This window comes from Nesoenas mayeri (genome assembly GCF_963082525.1).
Source record: "Nesoenas mayeri genome assembly, chromosome: 18".
NCBI classification, from domain to species: Eukaryota; Metazoa; Chordata; class Aves; order Columbiformes; family Columbidae; genus Nesoenas; species Nesoenas mayeri.
In genome coordinates, this window is record NC_137566.1 from 3502425 (window position 1) to 3522082 (window position 19658).

The window sequence follows — 19658 nt, forward strand, 5'->3', positions numbered from 1 at the left end:
GTCTGGAGCATCTTCCTGATGAGGAGACACTGAGAGAGCTGGGGCTGTTCAGCTGGAGAAGCTGAGAGAGATCTCATTGATGCTGATCAATACCTCAGGGTGGGTGTCAGAGGGTGGACCAGACTCTGTTCAGTGGTGCCCAGCGCCAGGGTGAGGGGCAACGGGCACAGACTGAAACACAGGAGGCTCCATGTGAACATGAACAGAAACTTGTTTGCTGGGAGGTGCCAGAGCCTGGCCTAGGCTGCCCAGAGCGGGTGTGGAGTCTCCTGCTCTGAGACATTCAAACCGCCTGGACCCACCTGTGTGATCTGCTCTGTGACCCTGCGTGAGCAGGACTGGGCTGGGGATCTGCAGAGGTCCCTGCAACCCAACCAGGGTGGGATTCTGTGAAGGCAACTCTTGTCTGAACACCACTTTACATGAGCCAGCAACCCTATCTGGGCTTCTTTCACCCCACAAATGTACTGTATAGTGTATATACAGTCACTGTACATACAGTGATATATTCAGCCCCCCAGTGAGTGCAACGTTTTGTTCACTGGACAAGCGAGATGCTCTCGTGTGCCACAGCAAAGACGGGATAGAGGGGCTCTGTGAAGTTCTCCCTGTGGGAGAAGAGGATGGCGCAGGAATCAGGGTCATAAAAAAGCACCTCCCCTCCCGCAAAGTCAACCAGCACCCCGATCTCGGCTGGAGCCTTGAGCAGCTCCACCGCGCGCGGCTGCCCGGCGTGCAGGAACCTGAACTCCTTGTCGTAGCGCGAGAAGACCCAGGAGACAGCGTTGAAGCCCAGGCGGCCTTCGTTGGCAGAGCCCTTCCTGGGCACGGAGCTGTAGCAAACCCCCAGCTTGTAGGCGCAGCTCTGCTCCACGCTGACCTTCCACGCGCAGATGCCTGAGCGGAAAGCCAGAGTGGCCAAAGCGTTGGGCCAGTGGTCAAACCGCTCGGGGCAGTCCAAGTTCACCTTTCCTTTCTTGGGGCTGAAGGTCAGGGTTCTCTTGTCTTCTGACAGGCTGAGGTGGGGGCTGATGGTTTTCTCATCGATGTGAATCTCCTGGGAGCCTGCAAGAAAAGCCACGTGATGAGATGAGCACCGACGGGGTGGCGCCGCCTGAACTACCCAAACTAGTTACGGCCATTGGAAACACAATCACAATGGCCATCTCCTCGCATATTGCTCCTGGGGACACATCTTCGCGCACGGGGTGACGTGGGGCTGGGGGCTCCCTGCAGCCGGCCCTCCCCAGCCAGGGCCAGAACAAGGCAGAGACTCAAAGCCCAGCCCTCCCCAACAGCTCTGCACCCTCGCACAAGTCCCGCAGAGTCAGAGGAGACGCTGCTCATCTCACTCTGAGCCCAGCCCAAATCCCCACAAAACAGAACTCGGCAGGTTCGGTTCATCCCACCTTTGGGAAAGACCCAAATCTGAGCCCTGTCCCTTCCCACCCCCACTGTGGGCCAGCATGACCCGACCTCTCCCCCAGCCCGAGAGGAGAGCCTGCGCAAGGACAGGCCTGTTTGCAGAAAAACCTGCAAAGCCGGTAACACAGGAATGAGGAGGAACAGGGAGGCCTGGGCAGGGGAAATCCCTTTCCTTCTATAAGGTCAGTAATCAGCCCACCCTGAGCGGTTGGGAGCAGCACAGGGAGGTGGCACCAGGTACGAGAGATGAGCATGGCCAGGACTCGATTTGTTTTGCTGCGAAATAAGGGGCTGCCCAGTTGCCTTTGTGCTGCAACGCAAACCCCGTGAGCTGCAGCCGGGTGCGAGCCGGGCTGGCCGAGGACCCTCGCCCGCTGCGGTCGGCTCCACATCAGCCCCGTGGCCACAGCACCCAGCACGCAGAGCGGTGCAAGTGCTGAAGAACTGCACGAGTGCTCCCCTCACTCTGTAAATTCTCTAAGCAAAGAGACAAATGAGGCTGATGGCAGTTGACTCACCTGCTCCTGGGGTGACCAGGTTTCTACCTGCGGGTGCCCCTCCCTGCCCTGCCTTCCCCCACCCTCCCCTCGTTCATTTTGGGTCTTAAGCTGACACGGAAACAAGGCTGGAGCAGGTGAGTCACTTAATCTCCCAGCCCTGTTGCCAGCTCTACCATATCAGCCCTGCTCTGGCCATTGACCTACCACGCTCTGCTCAGCACCCAGCGCCTGGCAGGATGAGGCCCTTAAAGAGTCACAGAATCCCAGCCTGGTTGGGTTGCAGGGACCTCTGCAGATCCCCAGCCCAGCCCTGCTCACGCAGGGTCACAGAGCAGATCACACAGGTGGGTCCAGGGGGTTTGAATGTCTCAGAGCAGGAGACTCCACACCCGCTCTGGGCAGCCTGGGCCAGGCTCTGGCACCTCCCAGCAAACAAGTTTCTGCTCATGTTCACATAGAGCCTCCTGTGTTTCAGTCTGTGCCTGTTGCCCCTCACCCTGGCGCTGGGCACCACTGAGCAGAGTCTGGTCCACCCTCTGACACCCACCCTGAGATATTGATCCCATTGATCAGATCCCTCTCAGCTTCTCCAGCTGAACAGCCCCAGCTCTCTCAGTGTCTCCTCATCAGGAAGATGCTCCAGACCCCTCAGCATCTTTGTGTCCCTCCAATGGACTCTCTCCAGTGATTCCTGGTCCTTCTTCAACTGGGGAGCCCAGAATTGGACACAACCCCAAATGCAGAGCAGGAGGATAAACCTCCCTTGACCTGCTGGTCACACTCTTCCTCATGCACCGCAGGTACCATTTGCCTTCACACCATGACACTGCAGCCTGAATGGGGACAGCCCAGAGCCCGACCTGACCCAGCACCTACACAGACCCTGGCCAGCATCCCTCCGACCAGCACCCGGCTGCAGCAGCGCTGGCCAGTGGGTTCCGAGGGCGGCACCTGCCCTGCGGCTCCCTGGCAGGAGAAAAGCAAGGCTGAAATCTCGGTTTGCACAACATGGAAGTGCCGCATGCACATGCAGCAGCGAGCAGAGAGAGGAGCTGAAGACACCTTCCCCTTCCAGCCGAAGCAGACAGCCCCATTCTTTGATGGCTGATTTCATTGAGCAGCAACCAAACGCTTTGCAGGGTGCCTGCCCCCCGCAGGCCTGCACATCTGTGTTCACCCACGCTGCCTATTTGTAGGTTGACTTTCCAGGAAGCCAAATGCTGCTACGAATTCATAGAAAATGGAGCAGTACAAGACTTTGTCTTCCTCTGACATTAAACCTCATATTGTGCAACAGCCATCTAACCCAGGTACAGGGCTGCATGCTGGTGTTCATACACAGGGATCAACCATGCGAGGAAATACCACCCTGGTGACACCCATGTAGCTTCCTTGTGGAATCGCGGTTCCATGGGAGCACCCGAGGGAGGGGAAGCGCTGGCCGAGTAATTCAGATCAGGAAATTTTCCCACACAGACAAGTGTTTTGTAATTATTACATCTGCCCTCTGGATATTCCCATATATTCTGATGAACAATTCCACTGGGAATTCATCCCATCCCCAAACCTATTTTCTCTGTGTACAGAACCCGTCAGAGTGGTCTTGCCACTTCCGAGAGACGAGGGATGCTGAGCAGGTAAGTTAACATGGTTAACCGCTCTGTTAATTACGTATATGCTACCAGCAACACATTTTACTACTTTTAAAAATCCCAAATTCCCATTTCCAAACTCACACATCTGCAATGAAAGTCCTCGTAGCTAGATCTAGGCACTGAGCTGGGATCCAGACCCAGCCTGGTCCCTGGGGCAGAAGGTCACCACGGAGCAGCCCAACGTCCCAGCCGGCTGGGACAGCTTCAGTGTGTGTCACCTCTGCAGAGGCTCCTGCGTGGGGCCTCCAGCCAGCACCTGCCCCCCCAGCACTCACAGGGGTGGCCACGAACCGAGAGCCCCCCCGGAACGGTGCCAGGAGATCGACATCACCTCCCAGTTAGGGAAGAAGCTGCCAACCCCAAACATAAGCGATACAGAAGCCTGGATGCCAAGTGAAGGCATCCAAAGGATTGTGTTTATTTTGGGGAGTGAAATGCAGGTTCTTTCACCTGCTGCTTTCCAAGTTTTTCACAGGCTATGGGGCAAGAGGATGGACCAGACTCTGTTCATGGTGCCCAACGCCAGGGTGAGGGGCAACGGGCACAGACTGAAACACAGGAGGCTCCATGTGAACATGAGCAGAAACTTGTTTGCTGGGAGGTGCCAGAGCCTGGCCCAGGCTGCCCAGAGCGGGTGTGGAGTCTCCTGCTCTGAGACATTCAAACCCCCTGGACCCACCTGTGTGATCTGCTCTGTGACCCTGCGTGAGCAGGTGGGGCTGGGGATCTGCAAAGGTCCCTGCAACCCAACCAGGCTGGGAGTCTGTGAAACCATCAAGACTAGGAATTCACTGGTTTCAAGCAGTTTGGGAGGAGGGACCACCAAGTGGAACATAATATTAACGCATCTTAACAAAAGCTAGGACCACTGCAGTTAATATTAAATCCCTACGGCTGGGTCCTGGGTGAGACTCAGTGAGATGAGTACAGATATGGCAGGGATTCTCAGCAAGCAACAAGGACATGTTAAATGTAACCACAAATAAAGACAAAAACCCAAACCAGAGTGTACTGAATGCACCAACAGACCCGTTACTAGGACTGAACGCCTTAGACAAGGGTGCTATTGGGAAAGGAATCTATAAATGAACCATGTCACAACAAAGAGAATTAGAGAAAGGTTTCCTGCATGAATATCTGCTGAGAACCTGCTGGACTTTGACAATGTACAACTGCAGGGGTCTGCGTGACTGTCAGCACTCAAAGACTCAAAACAGAGGGAAATTCATCACAAAAGGAGGCAACACCAGAGCTTCCAGAAGAAACAAATGATGGTGTTGGCTGGTACACACAGGCTCTCAAGCTAATCCCAGAAAACACAAGAGCAATAAAAGCCAGAAGCGCACACCTTGGAGAGGGACCTGGAACAGGGAAAACCTGCGAACTGCCCATCAGCATCAAGAGTGAGATGAGCAAAAATCAAATGTCAATGCAAAAGCTTTGGAAAGATGACCCCAGGGATTTTTCATGAGGTGACACACAGGACAAATGTTTTCAAATTGTGAAGGATAGTGCCACCTTTGCGGGACAAAAGCTATATTTGAAACACTCTAATGATGCAAGAATAAAACTAACATTTCACAACCAGCAACTCAAGCAGATCAGAGCCGGAAGAAAGCCATCTCTTCCCTGCTCAACAGAGCCGGCACCAACCTGGCAACACCCTCCCCAGCGCACGTCACTGCCCAACAAACGCCTCTGGTGCAACCCCAGCTGTGCGGCAGGAGCTGAGCCAGGTGACAAACGTCCCCAACCGACCACCGCTCGTGCGCGGCCATAATCTCAGCTTATGATCAGAAAGCTCCTGCATCTACTCAGTTCTCATTCCAGCGCACCAGAGCACTGTACAGATGCCACATGGGCAGCTCACCTGCTTTTAAAATCACCGTCAGGCCAAAGCTAAACACGGTGAGGAGGGATTTCTGGGACAGAGATTCCTGCAGCAGCTTCACTGCGGTCACCAAGTGACCCAGGAAACAACAAATGAAACCAAATGAGGCTCAGAAACAGAGCTGATAAAAGACACAGTCTGCTCAAACCCCAGTTCTGCTCCAAGCCACAACCAGCTGCTTCGAGCTCCCGCCCCCGCTCCTAAAAAACCTCCTAGAGCTGCTGCTGCCCCCCTGGCTTGGGGCTCCACGCAACTAGCAGGGGCTGGGACAGCAGAGGGGACAGGACACGGCACCGGGATGTTTTGATACAGCATCGCGGTGTTTCTTTGGGCACAACACGAACAGGCGCGCAGGAATCCCCGGAGAGCGCGAGGCCCGAGCGGGACACCGACCTGCCACACAGCACAGGACAGCAGAGGCCCAGAGCCGGTGCAGCAGCGGACTCTGGACACACGTCTGGTTAAAGTTTAACTTCAGGGACTCCTGCGGCTCCAAGATTCCCTCCGCCAGCTCCGTCCTAGCAAAGGAAAACAAGAGTTATTTGGAAATACAATGATTTATTGACCAGTGCGGGGAAGTGTTTATAAAGATCGCCAGGAGGTAGGGCAGAAAGATGAGCTGGAGCGGCTGCAAGAGGAGCAGTGCGGAGAAACTACAGTGGGGGTTTCTAGACAAGCTCTTGTCCTATGTGATACTTTCGGTTGGCTTTGATTCCAGTCCTTTCTGAAAGGACTTTCAGTGTTTCAAAACACAATCCCAGCAGCCTGAGCCAACAGCTCAGCAGGCGCAGAGTAAACGCGGCTGGGAGCGGATGTCAGAGCACAAGAGGAGCACAAAGAACGGGCTGCAGAGAGAGAATCAGATTTCCCTCTTTATCAACAACACCTGAGCAAAGCGGGGTGCAATGGGAGAGCAAGCGGGACTCGGGGTTTCACAGAGCACAGCGAGGACACTGAGGGTTTGCTGTGTTCCTGTGGCTGCAGCACACATGGGAACTGGCTCTGGGTAACAGCTCTGCTCCTGGCTGCTGGTGCTGTGCCGTGGCACATTTCTTACTCGCTACAGGCAGGTTCCAGGAAAACACTCCTGAAAGTCCTTTGGGCAGCAGAGTCCAGCCAGCACCTTGTAGAGCTACGGAAATAAACGTCTGTACAAACGCAGCCACATTCACAAGGAAGGGCAGCCCAATGCAACTGATGGCGACCATCAGCAATGCCAAAATCCGTGCTCAGTTCTCGCCCATGCAGCCTGCCTGCCTGGGGGCAGCCTGGGCGCGCTGTCCCTCTGGCGATGCTGTGCCAGCAGCCCTTGGCACGGAGCACGCCAGATTTCCAGGTGAACCACCCCACCTCCTGCCAACAGGCCAGGGACAGGCTCGTCCCACCTCCCTGGGAGCTTTCCAAGGAGCTGGAGACGGTCTCCAGCAAGCGCCAGCACATCTGGCAATGCCTCTGGGGAGACCGCGCACACGGAGCATCACCAGGTGCCAGACTGCTTTGTCTTGAGTAGCATGTGAAGCCGAGACAAGAGGCCACATCGGCATCTTTTTGCCCTGTCCTTGTCCTCCACGAAGCAGCGTGACAGAGGAAAGAGAGGGTGTCACCTGCTGCTCAAGCAAGGACACGCTGCTGACAGCGGGAGCCACAGAGCAGGGTCAGGGGAAGGACCAGGGACTCACCTCTCGAAGATCTCCTGTTCTGCACACTGGGGACAAGGAGAGAAAGAGTCATCAGAGCTGAAATCCCTGCAGATAAATCCCAAACACGAGCCAGCACACAGCAAACCCAGCACCCAGGGAGCACTGTTCTTCCTGACCCAGAGGAACCCCTGAGGAGTCAGGGGAACACCCAACATCCATCTTCAGCTGCAGCACTTTCCACTCCTTGATTCAGAAAACAAATGGGAATGGCTGTGGGTGATACAGCTTCTACATCTGGCTAGGGGCAGTGTCTGCTGCACCAGTGAGACGGGGTGGCTGGGGGACAAACAGGGCCATGGGGCATCCAGATGGAGCCTGTCACTGCTCCACGTGCAAGCAGAGCAAGTACAGCTGGATCACCTGGTGCAAGGGAAACACGTGGGAGAGCTGGGGTAGGAAAGTCTCTGGACCCACAAAGAACCAGCTCTGACTCCGTACCCTCTGGCAGACTCCGAGCTGTCCATATTTGGGAGCTCTGGTCAGAGCGTGAAACCCTCCTCCTCCCCACCCCGCCGGGACACGCTGCAGGAACAACGCGTGCTTGCAGCAAACACCGCCAAAGCTTTCGGTGAGGGGCGATGCTGCAGAGGACACAACCAAGGGTTAAATAACCTCGTGTTCCTCTTGTTCCTGTACCTGCTGGTAATGGTGTGTTCTCAAGGTACAGCCCAGTTAACAAAGTGGTAGAAAAACACTTGAGCCGGGCTCAAATATGAGCTGCAGGGTGCTCTGCATGCCTTTTTCACCTTCCCGTGACATGACACGTTATCGGTTCCTGATAGACACAAATACCAACACCAACAACCCAGGGTGGAGAATGTATTTCTCCTATTTCCCCGCCACTATGTGGCAAAAGCAGAAATTGAGGGTCTGGATGGTTTCTGCCACAGGCATCTGATGGATCTTGCTTTCCAGCCTCTACTCTCTACAGCCCGCCCAGGGGAGATGCTGGGGCAGGACAGATGCTGCGTTTCCCACCAAAGGAACAACCATCCACCTTCTGCCCCGGGATCGCTTCCGGTTTTCAAGCAGAGCTGCTGCCCCCTCTTCACAAAGTTACACGTGGCAAGAGGAGGGCTAAACACTAGAAAACTGGTAGCCCAGATAACTGCTACAAAAGCAGCTCTCAAGCCACAGCTGTCCTGAGCCTGGGTGTTTGAACCTCACTGCAAGCAAAAGCAGAATTGGGCAGAGTAGATGCTCCAGGAACCACCAAAAAACCACAGGGGCCAGGTGAAGGAGGTTCCTTGAGCTAGACCTCCAAATGTAGTACTGTCCAACTCTGCCTCCTTGCTGTCAGTGCAGCAAGCTGCTGAACACCATATTTAAGTCCCATAATATCCATGATGAAAAGTCTAGGTCACTTCTGGGCTGACTAACTTGTCTGTTGGCACAAGGAGTAGCACTCACCACCAACGCCTGGTCGTCCAGGTTGGTGATCATGTCCACCAGGTATGTTCGGAGGGCACCCAGCTTCTGCAAAGCCTCAGCCCAGTGCACCCGCTGGGTCAGGATGCTCTGGTGCGCCCGCTCCTCCTCCGCGTGCACCTTCTCCAGCAGCCGCTGCTCCTCGTTTTCGCACGCGTTCCCCACGAAGAGCAGCCTCTGGATCACCAGCTCCCGCGCCGCGTTGGCCGCGCTCTGCCAGGGCAAGGACAGGGAAGAACCATCAGCCTTGCTTCAACCCCAGTGAGAGCACCGACCACTTCTGCCAGCTTTCTGAGGGCTCAGCTGCTAATTAACCCTGTTAATTGAGCCCAAGCCGTGGTAATCATCATGATGCCAGCCGAGATAAATGTGAGAATCATTCTCAAACCTGCCTGCTGCCTCCTGGCCTAACCCTGGTGCTTATGTGACAACCTGCGAGGGATCAGAGTCCCATTCCTCAGCAGATCTTCCAGGGTTTGCTATGGGCGAGAAACAGCCACCTTGAGGACTGTCTGTTGTCCTCAGTGACAGGGGCACAAATAAGATCAGGAATCAGTAAGACCCTGGTCCTAGTGGGATGTTTGATGGCTGCATGCTAACACCAAGAAATTCATCATTTGTGTACATTTTTAGGTAGATGAAGCAGGAATAGTAGGCACAGGCTGGTGCTGCACAAGCTGTGGGGTGCAAGGGGGACAACCCCTGCACAGTGACAAGCCCCCCAAGAGCTCAGCATGCATGGGAGCACATGGAGCCAGCTGAGCTCCATGCGGGGAGAGGGGACAGGGACATACCAGCACACCCTGGTCCTTGGCGGGCAGCACTGCGTCCAGGTGCCGGGCGATGGCCGCACTCTGCAGCTGGAGCCGCTCGCACCGGTCCACGATCTTGTTCTGGAACACAGATGGTGGCCCCGAGCCCCCCACTCAGCCCAGCCAGACCCCACTGGACCCCCACCAACCCCCACAGCACCTGGGGACCTCACACAGCACCCAGAGAGAGCCCCATCCCCAGGGGGGACCCTCACACAGCCCCACACCCCAACACAGACCCCACACAGCCCCACAGCCTGCCAGGACCCCCGCAGACAGCCCCCATCCCCACGGGGGACCACTCATGTGGCCCCACACCCCACCAAGAGCCCCACATGACCCCACACCCTGCCAGGTTCCCTACAGAGAGCCCTGAGCCCCACGGGGGACCCCTCACACAGCCCCACACTCAGCCAGGAACCCCATAGAGAGACTCCCTCCCCACGGGGCACCCCTCACGAGGCTCCACGCCCCACCGGGCCCCTCCCTAGACCCCGCCAGGAGCCCCACACCCAGCCCCCATCCCCACGGGGGACCCCTTGCGTGGCTCCACACCCCACCAGGAGACCCTCAAAGAACCCACCTCCCCGCGGGAATCGCTCACACATCCCGCACCCTCCAGAGGATCCCCACGACCCCGCGGCTCCCCACGGGAGCTCCCCGACCACCCCGGACCCACACGTGGTCCGCCTCAGCCCCAGCCCCCCCGCCGCAGGCAGCCCCGCACACCGGCGGGCAGCGCGGAACGGCCCCGGCGCCCCCGGGGCAGGGTCAGGGTCAGGGGCAGGGTCAGGGTCCCGGTCCCGGTCCCGGTCCCGCTTCCCGGTCCCCCGTCGCAGCTCACCCGCAGATCCGCCGCCCGCTCCGGCAGCGGCCGCCCCCCGCCCCGCTGGGCCATGCTGCGCCCCGGCACCTGCCGCGGGGGCGGCGGCGGCCCCGCCCGGCCCTGCTCATCGCTCCGCCCCGCGCCGCCGGCCGGGCGGGACGCGGCGGGACGGGCCGGCCCCGGTGAGTGCGCGGCGGGGGCGGCTCCGCACGGCGGGTGCCTGGGGCTGGGCTGGGCGCCCCGTAACCTCACTGTGGGGCTGCCCCAGCTATAGGGACCCGTGTTGTCCCCATGTCCTTCCCAGGGGCTGCCCCGGCTATAGGGATCCATGTTGTCCCCATGTCCCTCCCAGGGGCTGCCCTACAGCCTTCCTATGGGGTTGCCCCAGCTATAGGGACCCATGTTGTCCCCATGTCCCTCCCAGGGGCTGCCCCGGCTATAGGGACCCATGTTGTCCCCATGTCCCTCCCAGGGGCTGCCCCAGCTATAGGGACCCATGTTGTCCCCATGTCCTTCCCAGGGGCTGCCCCGGCTATAGGGATCCATGTTGTCCCCATGTCCCTCCCAGGGGCTGCCCTACAGCCGTCCTATGGGGCTGCCCCAGCTATAGGGACCCATGTTGTCCCCATGTCCCTCCCAGGCGCTGCCCTACAGCCTTCCTATGGGGTTGCCCCAGCTATAGGGAGGGACTCATGTTGTCCCCATGTCCTTCCCAGGGGCTGCCCCAGCTATAGGGATCCATGTTGTTCCCATGTCCCTCCCAGGGGCTGCCCCGGCTATAAGGACCCGCAATGCACCCATGCTGCACCACATCCCACTTGTGGGGTTCCCCCTATCTACAGGGACCTGGGATGCACCCAAGGTGTCACCCCCGGTGATAGGTCCCCACATCATTGCCATGGGGTCATTCCCAGCTATAGGGACCCACATCATTGCCATGGGGTCACCCCAAGCTATAGGGACTCGAGGCTGTCCCTGTGTCCTCCCCAAAGACAGTCAAACGCCCCTTTTCTAAGGGATGTTCAACACCCCGCGGCAGTGAGCAGAGGGCTCTGCTGGGGTTGATGCGGCGCTGCTGTGGATATTGTCGTTTCTTTATTCCAGGGTATGGATTTCCCTGCAGTGCCTGCACAGGCTTAGGCAGCAGTGTGGGTTATTTTTTAAAAAGGATTTGGTAAAACAACAGGATTTCTGTTCAGCAACACATTTGAGGGGAAGGGAGGACAGGGGACCCTGCAGTGTGACATTCAGACATCTGGGGGTGCAGCTCCGTGTGGACCGGTCGCTGCACAATCCCTGTGTTATTACAGAGCCCCGGCTCGTGGTAAATCTGTGCAGGGAAGCCTGCCAGGCAGCAAAACCTCACATGAACATTCTGCCCTAGCAACTACTGTTCTTGTTCACCATTCAGAAACATCTACTCTTTTTTCCAGTGGGCAGGAGGCAGGAGAACGTGGTTGGACACGAGAAGCACCCCCGGCTGTGCTGGCAGCCTCACGCAGGCACCGGCCGCTCTCCGCTTGACCCGGCTCGGCTTGAGCTGACGTGCAGGTAGGGACGGTTGCACGTGTACGTTAACCACATAAGTGGGGAAACTAACTGCTGGTTGGGAAACGGAGTAATCATTGTAATTAGAAAGTCAGAATATAAGCCTATGTTTTTTCCTAGAATCTTATTTTGCAGGAGAAACAGCTTCCAGAGTTTTCCCATTGTCAAAGAAAAATCATGTTTGTTCCTAATGTACTGAAACAGTTTGGCACCTGATAGAACTAAATTGCTGAACTATCACTGCCCCTCAGCTGTGAGAATTATTGTTCTTCACATCTGTTGAACCTGCAAACTCCTGGATGGAACAGGCAGAGATTAACCGGGTATTACTAATTGCTAATTACAAAGGCTGTGAGGGTAAAATTAGAAAGGGAATGTTTTGTAGAAACCCAACCCATCTTAGTGCTTCCAGTACTTGGTTTTCAAGTTTTCATGGGCAGAGCTTTGAAGCACATTTTTTGTTGCTGGAACAAGCAGGTGGGGTATTTTTTCTAATTTTTATTAACAAAATCCTACTGACCCAGAAGATGGGAATGTTAACATACACTCAGCACACGCTAAATCCCATTAGTGCATCTTGAGATAAGAAGAAGCCGATTACTGCACGTGGCAATTCACTGCAACTGAAACTGGTTTGTGCCCGGTCTGTGACCCGTGAGGACGCAGATGAGCTGCTGCTCGCGAGGGACGCCCTGGGACGGGGCAGGCTGGTCCAGCCTGGACAGCAGGTGGGGTTTTGCTAAAGGCATCTGGGTTAGCAAGGTGGTTTAATCTCAGCTGTTAGGGCCCAGTAACCTCATCATTGAAGCTGGTTCTGCTCGGAATGAGAAGTTTGACTAGGGAGCTCTAGATGTCATCTAGAATCATAGAACCACAGAATGGTTTGGGGTGAAGGGACCTTCCCAGCTCCCCAGTGCCCCTCCTGCCATGACAGGGACATCTGCACCAGCTCAGGTTGCTCAGAGCCCCGTCCAGCCTGGCCTGGGATGTCTCCAGGGATGGTTCATCCACCACCTCTCTGGCCAACCTGGGCCAGGCTCTCACCACCCTCAGGGCAACAATTTCTTCCTCGTGTCCGGCCTGAATCTTCCTCCTTTAGTTTAAAACCATCACCCCTTGTCCTATCGCAACAGGCCCTGCTCAAAAGTCTGTCCTCATCTTTCTTATGGGCCCCTTTTAAGTATGGAAAGGCCACAATAATGTCCCGTTCTCTTATTCTAAATGAAGTTAAGGTGTAGATAACATGTTATCAGTACTTCATCCCATATGTGTAACAAGCAGAAACACCCCTGGATTCCCAGCAGCGCAGTGTCTCCTCCTGCACAGGTCGTGTCCCGAGGTGCTGGTGTGATGCTGAGCGCTGCCGGTCGCGGTGGGAGCCGTGCTGGTCAGCAGGGCCATGGGGAAACTGCACAGTAAAATCAGCCTCCACACCGCCAAATACAGGTAAAGCAGCCCCAGGTGATCATGTCTTATGTTCATAAACCAGTTATGAGAGTGAATAGAGAACAGCGAATGAACAGAGAATATAGCAAGCACGTGGGTTTAGTTTCATTATTGAATGTATGAATCAGATTTTGATTTTTGGCTCATATATAAAGTCTGTTCAGCTTCTTGGGGGACTGAAATCCAAACTATAGCTTGCAGGAGGGGCTGAGTTTGTAAATGTGGCCGGTGGTCATGCTGTGTGATGGCTTAGGCAGAGCTCTGAAGGCTGACAGCTCCAGGGCAGCTGTTTGGCCCAAATATCCAAACCATTGTCTCTTCAGAGTTATCACCTTTGATCGGCGGGAGGCAACAGCTGGTTCTCTGGCAGCGAGGTGGGCGATCTCTGCCCAGAGATCAGCTGTGAGTGCCGTCCCACCTGCTCCAGGAGATGTGTTTGTCCATTCGAAGCTTCTCTTTGGCTTTCTAACACATTGTCCTCCAGCCCAGCCGGTGGTGCCGCCTCCCAGACCTCGGGCTCTGGGCAATGTCACCCTGGCTTTGCCGTAAAGCGCCGTGCAGCTCCTGTCAGCGTCTCTGTGCCTGCCGCAGGGCCGATGGCTCCGGGGAAGGGACAGGACCCGTGGGGCAGCTCGGCCCCGTGCACACCGACGGCGTCACCTCTGTGGCTGCTCTCGAACCAGACCTGTGCGTGTCAGGAGGAGGGGACAAGGTGAGGTACCCCCGCCATGGGGCACAGAGCACGTCACAGGCAGGAGAATGTATTGACACGGAGAAAATAAGTTGATGTGGTTTAAATGTGAGCTCTAAACATGTCTGTGAATGGTAAATGCTTTGTCAGGTCTTGAATTTAGAAAGAAAAGAGCTTAGGGTGAGGGCACACACCGAAGCACATTGAATCAAAAAAAGTGTCTCCAGACCTCAGATCACATCAAATGCTTTCACCCAGGCTTGGGATCATAGAATTATAGAATCATTTTGTTTGGAAGAGCCCCTCAAGTTCATCGAGTCCAACCATAACCCACCCCTGGCACTGCCCCATGTCCTGAGAACCTCATGTCCGTCTGTCCAGCCCTCCAGGGATGGTGACTCCAGCACTGCCCTGGGCAGCCTGTTCCAATGCCCCACAGCCCTTTGGGGAAGAAATTGTTCCCACATCCAACCTCAACCTCCCCTGGCGCAACTTGAGGCCGTTTCCTCTGCTCCTGGCGCTTGTTCCTGGGGAGCAGAGCCCGACCCCCCTGGCTCCAAGCTCCTTTCAGGCAGTTCAGAGATCAGAAGGTCTCCCCTCAGCTCCTGTTCTCCAGCTGAACCCCCCAGGTCCCTCAGCCGCTCCATCACACTTGTGCTCCAGCCCCTCACCGGTCACTGGTGCATCACTGGACTGATCCTTTTCTTTTGTTATCTGACAACCAACAGGCTCTAAAGACAGTTGTATTTGCTCAAAATAGCAAATTGTGTCAGCTCAAAACCAGAGGAATCTGCTCCCTCTTCAAGCTTGGACTGTGCAGGGGTCTTGATGTAATGTAACCAAGACGGTGCATAGTTGTCCCTCCTTCAGCTGCCCCCCCGCTGATCCCTGTCCCCCCGCCCCGCAGAGCGTGGCTGTTTGCAGCTGGAGATCCGGGGCTGTGCTGCGGAGGTTCCTCGGGCACGAGCGGGAGGTCACCAAGGTGGGTGACAAGGGATGGGGTGCGGTGGGGTCTGCTGTGTCCTGTCGGGAACTGGGGAACCGGGAATGGCGGAGCAGGAGTTTGTCAAAGCAGAGGGTTCGCCGTGCTCCGTCAGAAAGAGGGACCGGGGTGTTAGGATGCGTTAGTTTTTCCCAAGGTCACAGCTGATATTTGGTGTCCAGGAAAGCAGCACGAAGTTGCATCCAGACCAAACAGGGCTCCAAGAGGCTTGGACATGTGCTCCTCTTCCCCTCCAAGAGACTGTGTAGCAAAAACTCAGCAAAACCTAGGTCAAGTTTTTCATTCAGAGATGCCATTCATTTCCTTCAGGTCTCATTCCACTAGACTCGTCATTATTCTACAAATCAGCCATGTGTGGGAACAGCAGGGCTTCAGTTTCCCTTCTGGCATCCTGATTACAAAGCCAAACACACCAGTGGGAGAGCAAACGTGTGGGGGTTGTTGCTGTGTGCACAGCGTGGCTGGAGCCCCTCCGGCTGAGACTGTCCCCAGGGCCCCTGGGCTGTGAGTTTTGGCAGGATGAAGGGGCTTCCTCCATCCCAGTGCTCAAAGCAACTGCACACTGGGCTCATCTGAGTTTTGAAGGCAGTTTTTCCCATAAAATCCAAGGTTTCTGAGGACAGATCCCCCCGGCCGCAGCACGGGCTGCAGCGGTCGCGCTGGGGCTGGCTGGTTCCCCCAGTGCCCCGTGTCGGGGTCCGGCACAGCAGGACAGCAGCACAGCAGCTGCACATCCAGTTGGAAGGTCCCGCTCTCCCCAGTCTCATTTCCACACATCTTGGGCTTTGACATGACACAGGAGTGTTGTGCTCTCCCCGTGCCGGGGAGATGAACCGGCCTCTCCTGTCTTGTCCCTGGCAGGTCACCTGCGCCCTTGACTCCAACAGAATCTTCAGCGCGTCCCGGGACAAGACAGTGATGATGTGGGAGCTCCACGGGACTCCGGGGCCAAGGCAGCGCTTCCCAGGACACAACCTGGTTGTTACTGGCCTGGCAGTGAGCCCGGGTGAGGAACAACACGCTCCTGTTCTCCAGGGGCTTCTTGGCAACTTTTCTTGACCTTTTTTTCACATTACCTTGTGGTTGCAGATGTGTCCCAGCTGTGCACGGGTTCACGAGACAACACCGTGTGCAAGTGGGACATTGAGACCGGAGAGTGTCTGGGCAGAGCCGCTATCTCCAGGAATCTGGTAGGAGCTGTTGGTTCCTTGCATCCCATCTTGGTACCTCATTGCTTACTTGGTTATTTTGCATGTGAAGCCGTGTAGAGTGAATTTGCCCTGAGCCTGGTGCTGCAAGAAGCCGCTGTGCACTCAGCGAGATTAAAGGTTCAGGCTGCTTACTCTGTTCTCCAGGTAACAGCAAATCCGCCAGCACAAAGACCCCAAGAGACACACAGCAATTAATTAATGCTCTAACTCAGGGCTGAGCTGTTAGGAAGCACATTGTGCAGTGGGGGCCGCGTTGCCTCTGTGCCGGTGGAGCTGTACAGGTACCATCTCTGCTGCCGTGGTTCCTCTGTTCCCATGGCTCCGTGTCCCGTTGAGCTGTTGGCACCTCCCTGCCCGCAAATAACCCCCAGTAACCACACTGGGATTGAACCTGCAGCGCTGGTCAGGAGCAGAAAAAACCTTCATCCAGTGTTTCCTGCTCACCACCCAGCACAAGGAGGGAGAACTCGGGGGCAGACATGGGCCAGGCTGCTGCTCATCCTTCCCTCTCCACAGGTGACACATCTGTGCTGGGTTCCTGGGGAGCCTTATGTCATCCAGACCTCCGAGGATAAAACCATCAGGTAAATTCTACATGTGGCCACAGAGATGGGAGTTACAGCCCGGGGCACAGGGATTGTGGAAGATGCCCGTGCACAAGGGGCTGTTTCTTTGGTTGTCATGAGCAGCTGGTGTCCTGCACCCTGCTGGGTGGCTGGAAGGCACCGTCCAGCTCGGCAGGTCTTGGAGCCTGGTCTGGTGCCAGGGCAGGATGGTATGGGGACACCTGTGGCTGTCAGCAGCACTGGGCATCGACTGGAGGTAAAAAGGAGACTTCATAACAAAAGAAAGGTCAGCACAGCTGCTCTGGGTAGAGATTGATCTGGAACAGATAAAGGCAAGGATGTGGTGAGGGCTCTGGGAGCTCTGTGTGCAGGGAGGAAGGAGAGGAATGGCCCTGTAGGGGCATCCTGAGCAGGAGCCTGTAAGAGAGGTGGGGACAGACGTTTAGCAGGGCCTGTTGTGACAGGACAAAGGGTGATGGTTTTAAACTAAAGGAGGGAGATTCAGGCTGGACATGAGGAAGAAATTGTTGCCCTGAGGGTGGTGAGAGCCTGGCCCAGGTTGGCCAGAGAGGTGGTGGATGAACCATCCCTGGAGACATCCCAGGCCAGCCTGGACGGGGCTCTGAGCACCCTGAGCTGGTGAAGATGTCCCTGTCATGGCAGGGGGGCACTGGGGAGCTGGGGAGGTCCCTTCAACCCAAACCATCTGTGATTCTATGATTCCATAAGGGATGGCAGCAGGGGCAAAGCTGAGGGTGTGCGGGAGGGCACAGGGGGAGCCCATTGCAGCAGTGATGTTGTTTGAGTTCCCCACCCTCGTTGCCTGCAGGGTCTGGGACAGCCGGGAGCTGCGGGTGGCACACACGTTCCCAGCCAAGCGGCACATCCAGACGTGCTGTGACGTGAGCCAGGACGGGCGGTTCTGCCTCAGCAGCAGCAGCGGCTCCGGCGGGGAGGGCGGCGAGGCCACCGTGAGTTCACTGGGCTGCAAGTTCTGCTTTTTCTGTTTTTTCCCCAGTGTTCACAGCACTCAGCACAGGGCAGGTCAGTACTCCAAGGATCTGCTTGCTCCCACCACATTGGCCTTATGCTGGTGTCACCGGGCAGGGCCAGAGGTTGGTGTCATGGACTGAAACACAGGAGGCTCCATGTGAACATGAGCAGAAACTTGTTTGCTGGGAGGTGCCAGAGCCTGGCCCAGGCTGCCCAGAGCGGGTGTGGAGTCTCCTGCTCTGAGACATTCAAACCCCCTGGACCCACCTGTGTGACCTGCTCTGTGACCCTGCGTGAACAGGGCTGGGCTGGGGATCTGCAGAGGTCCTGCAACCCCAACCAGGCTGGGGGTCTGTGATTCTTCCTGCTTCCCCTTTGGTGACTCTTCTGCTCAGAGAATATCTAAGCAGATGTTCTTCCTGATGAAAGCACTGGGGTTGTATTGCAGCGATGGCATGGAGGAGCACGAGGCTCTGGCAGAAGGGCTGTGAGGGAGCCCTGGCTTGATGTGTTTCCAAACCAGGGGTTCAGCCCTGCGAGGTCCCAGCCCCATGCGGGAGCATAGAGAGGCTGAGTCCACCCAAGCCAGGGCGAGCAGGGCTGGGGACGGGGCAGCCTGGAGGCGTGGTTATCTGCTCAGCAGCTCTGATGGTGCAGGAATGTGCTCAAATAGCCACTGACAGTGAAAATCCTTCGGAGTCTGTAGTCATCCAGGACTGTGAGCATGAGCAGGGGACAAAGGCTCTTTAACCAAACGGTCTTTCTTCCATTGTAAAACAGCTCCGTGTTGGCAGGGGACAGTAGTAGAGCCCGAGCTCTGAACGCTGCCCCTTGTCTTGCAGCTGTGGGACCTACGGCAGACGCGGAACCAGGTGTGTGAGTACAAAGGGCATTTCCAGACCACGACCTCATGCGTCTTCCTGCCCCAGAGCCCAGCGTTCACCCCCAGCGTTGCCACGGCCTTGTGTGACGGCACCGTGAAGGTCTGGGACCGAGACACTGGAGGTAGGGGAGGGTCCTGCCCCGAGTGGGCCTTACCCTGGGGTCACAAAACTGCTTCCTTTGGGACTGTATCCCGGTGATGATGGGCACGATGAAGCCTGAAACCTCTTGGTTTTACCCTAATCCAGCTGTAGGGCAGGGAGGAAATTTGTCCCAGAGTAAACCCAGGGGTTTCTACTTGTCTTCCAGCCAAGGAGGTTTTTTTGGGTGCGTAACATCAATGATGTGTCCTTCCTAAATTAAAGCAAGCAAAGGTGAGGTGGCTTTTAGAGATATATCCAAGTTCAGCAGTGAAAGGACAAATGATAAAAATGGAAAAGACCAGGGGAAGTGCCAGGCTTTCTGCAGATACAAGCGAGAAGCCGTAAAGAGCAGAAGCTGTGCAGCAGGACAGGGCTGGTCAGCAGCCGCCCGCACTTTGCTCGTGCTCTTGCAGGGGAATCATGGGCGTTTGGGGTTCACCCTCCGTGCTGGGGGACGCAGGGACGGCTCTGTCCTGCCCTCAGCACCTCCCGATGCCTTTGGGTGCGGGGCTCTGGGATAGCGCAGAGCGCAGCTCACCCGCAAGCAGATGGACGTGCGCGGGCAGAGGCAGGAGCTTGGGGTGGTCTCATCTCAGCAAACCCAGTGTCCCCATTGTCCCCTCTCTCCCTCCCAGCCTGCCTGGCCACCTCCTGCCCGCCGGGCTCGGGCCCGCTGGCCTCGCTGGCCGCCTGCGCCAGCTCCACGCTGCTCTGCGCCGGCCTCAACTCGGGGATCCACGTGCTGCGGGTGAGCGACCGCGCAGACCCGGCGCTGGAGGAGGTGGCAGCGTTCTGACCGCGGTGACAGAGAGCGCCCTGCAAGGGGACACCGCCCCAGAGCTGCCCCCACTGCCAGCACCGGGGGACCCGGTGCCCGTAGAGCAGGGATGTGCGGGCAGCGGGGCGGGGGATTTATTGTTCATGGGAAGGCACAAGAG

The 19658-nt window shown here is 56.6% G+C and overlaps 2 protein-coding genes across 2 annotated transcripts; one reads left to right on the forward strand and one right to left on the reverse strand.

The window, feature by feature from the left end:
* Positions 1–538: 538 nt before the first annotated feature.
* On the reverse strand, positions 539–10309 carry BSPRY (B-box and SPRY domain containing; the record flags this gene model as incomplete). The annotated part of the gene is made up of 6 exons (XM_080356177.1): positions 539–1065; positions 5865–5989; positions 7151–7176; positions 8582–8812; positions 9394–9492; positions 10256–10309. The coding sequence occupies 6 exons, from the start codon at positions 10307–10309 to the stop codon at positions 539–541; spliced, it is 1062 nt and encodes a 353-aa protein (XP_080212303.1).
* Positions 10310–13184: 2875 nt separating this feature from the next.
* On the forward strand, positions 13185–19516 carry WDR31 (WD repeat domain 31; the record flags this gene model as incomplete). Its single annotated transcript, XM_080355891.1, has 9 exons — positions 13185–13231; positions 13823–13943; positions 14830–14904; positions 15787–15931; positions 16015–16115; positions 16653–16720; positions 17532–17673; positions 18538–18700; positions 19356–19516. The coding sequence occupies 9 exons, from the start codon at positions 13185–13187 to the stop codon at positions 19514–19516; spliced, it is 1023 nt and encodes a 340-aa protein (XP_080212017.1).
* Positions 19517–19658: the final 142 nt, after the last annotated feature.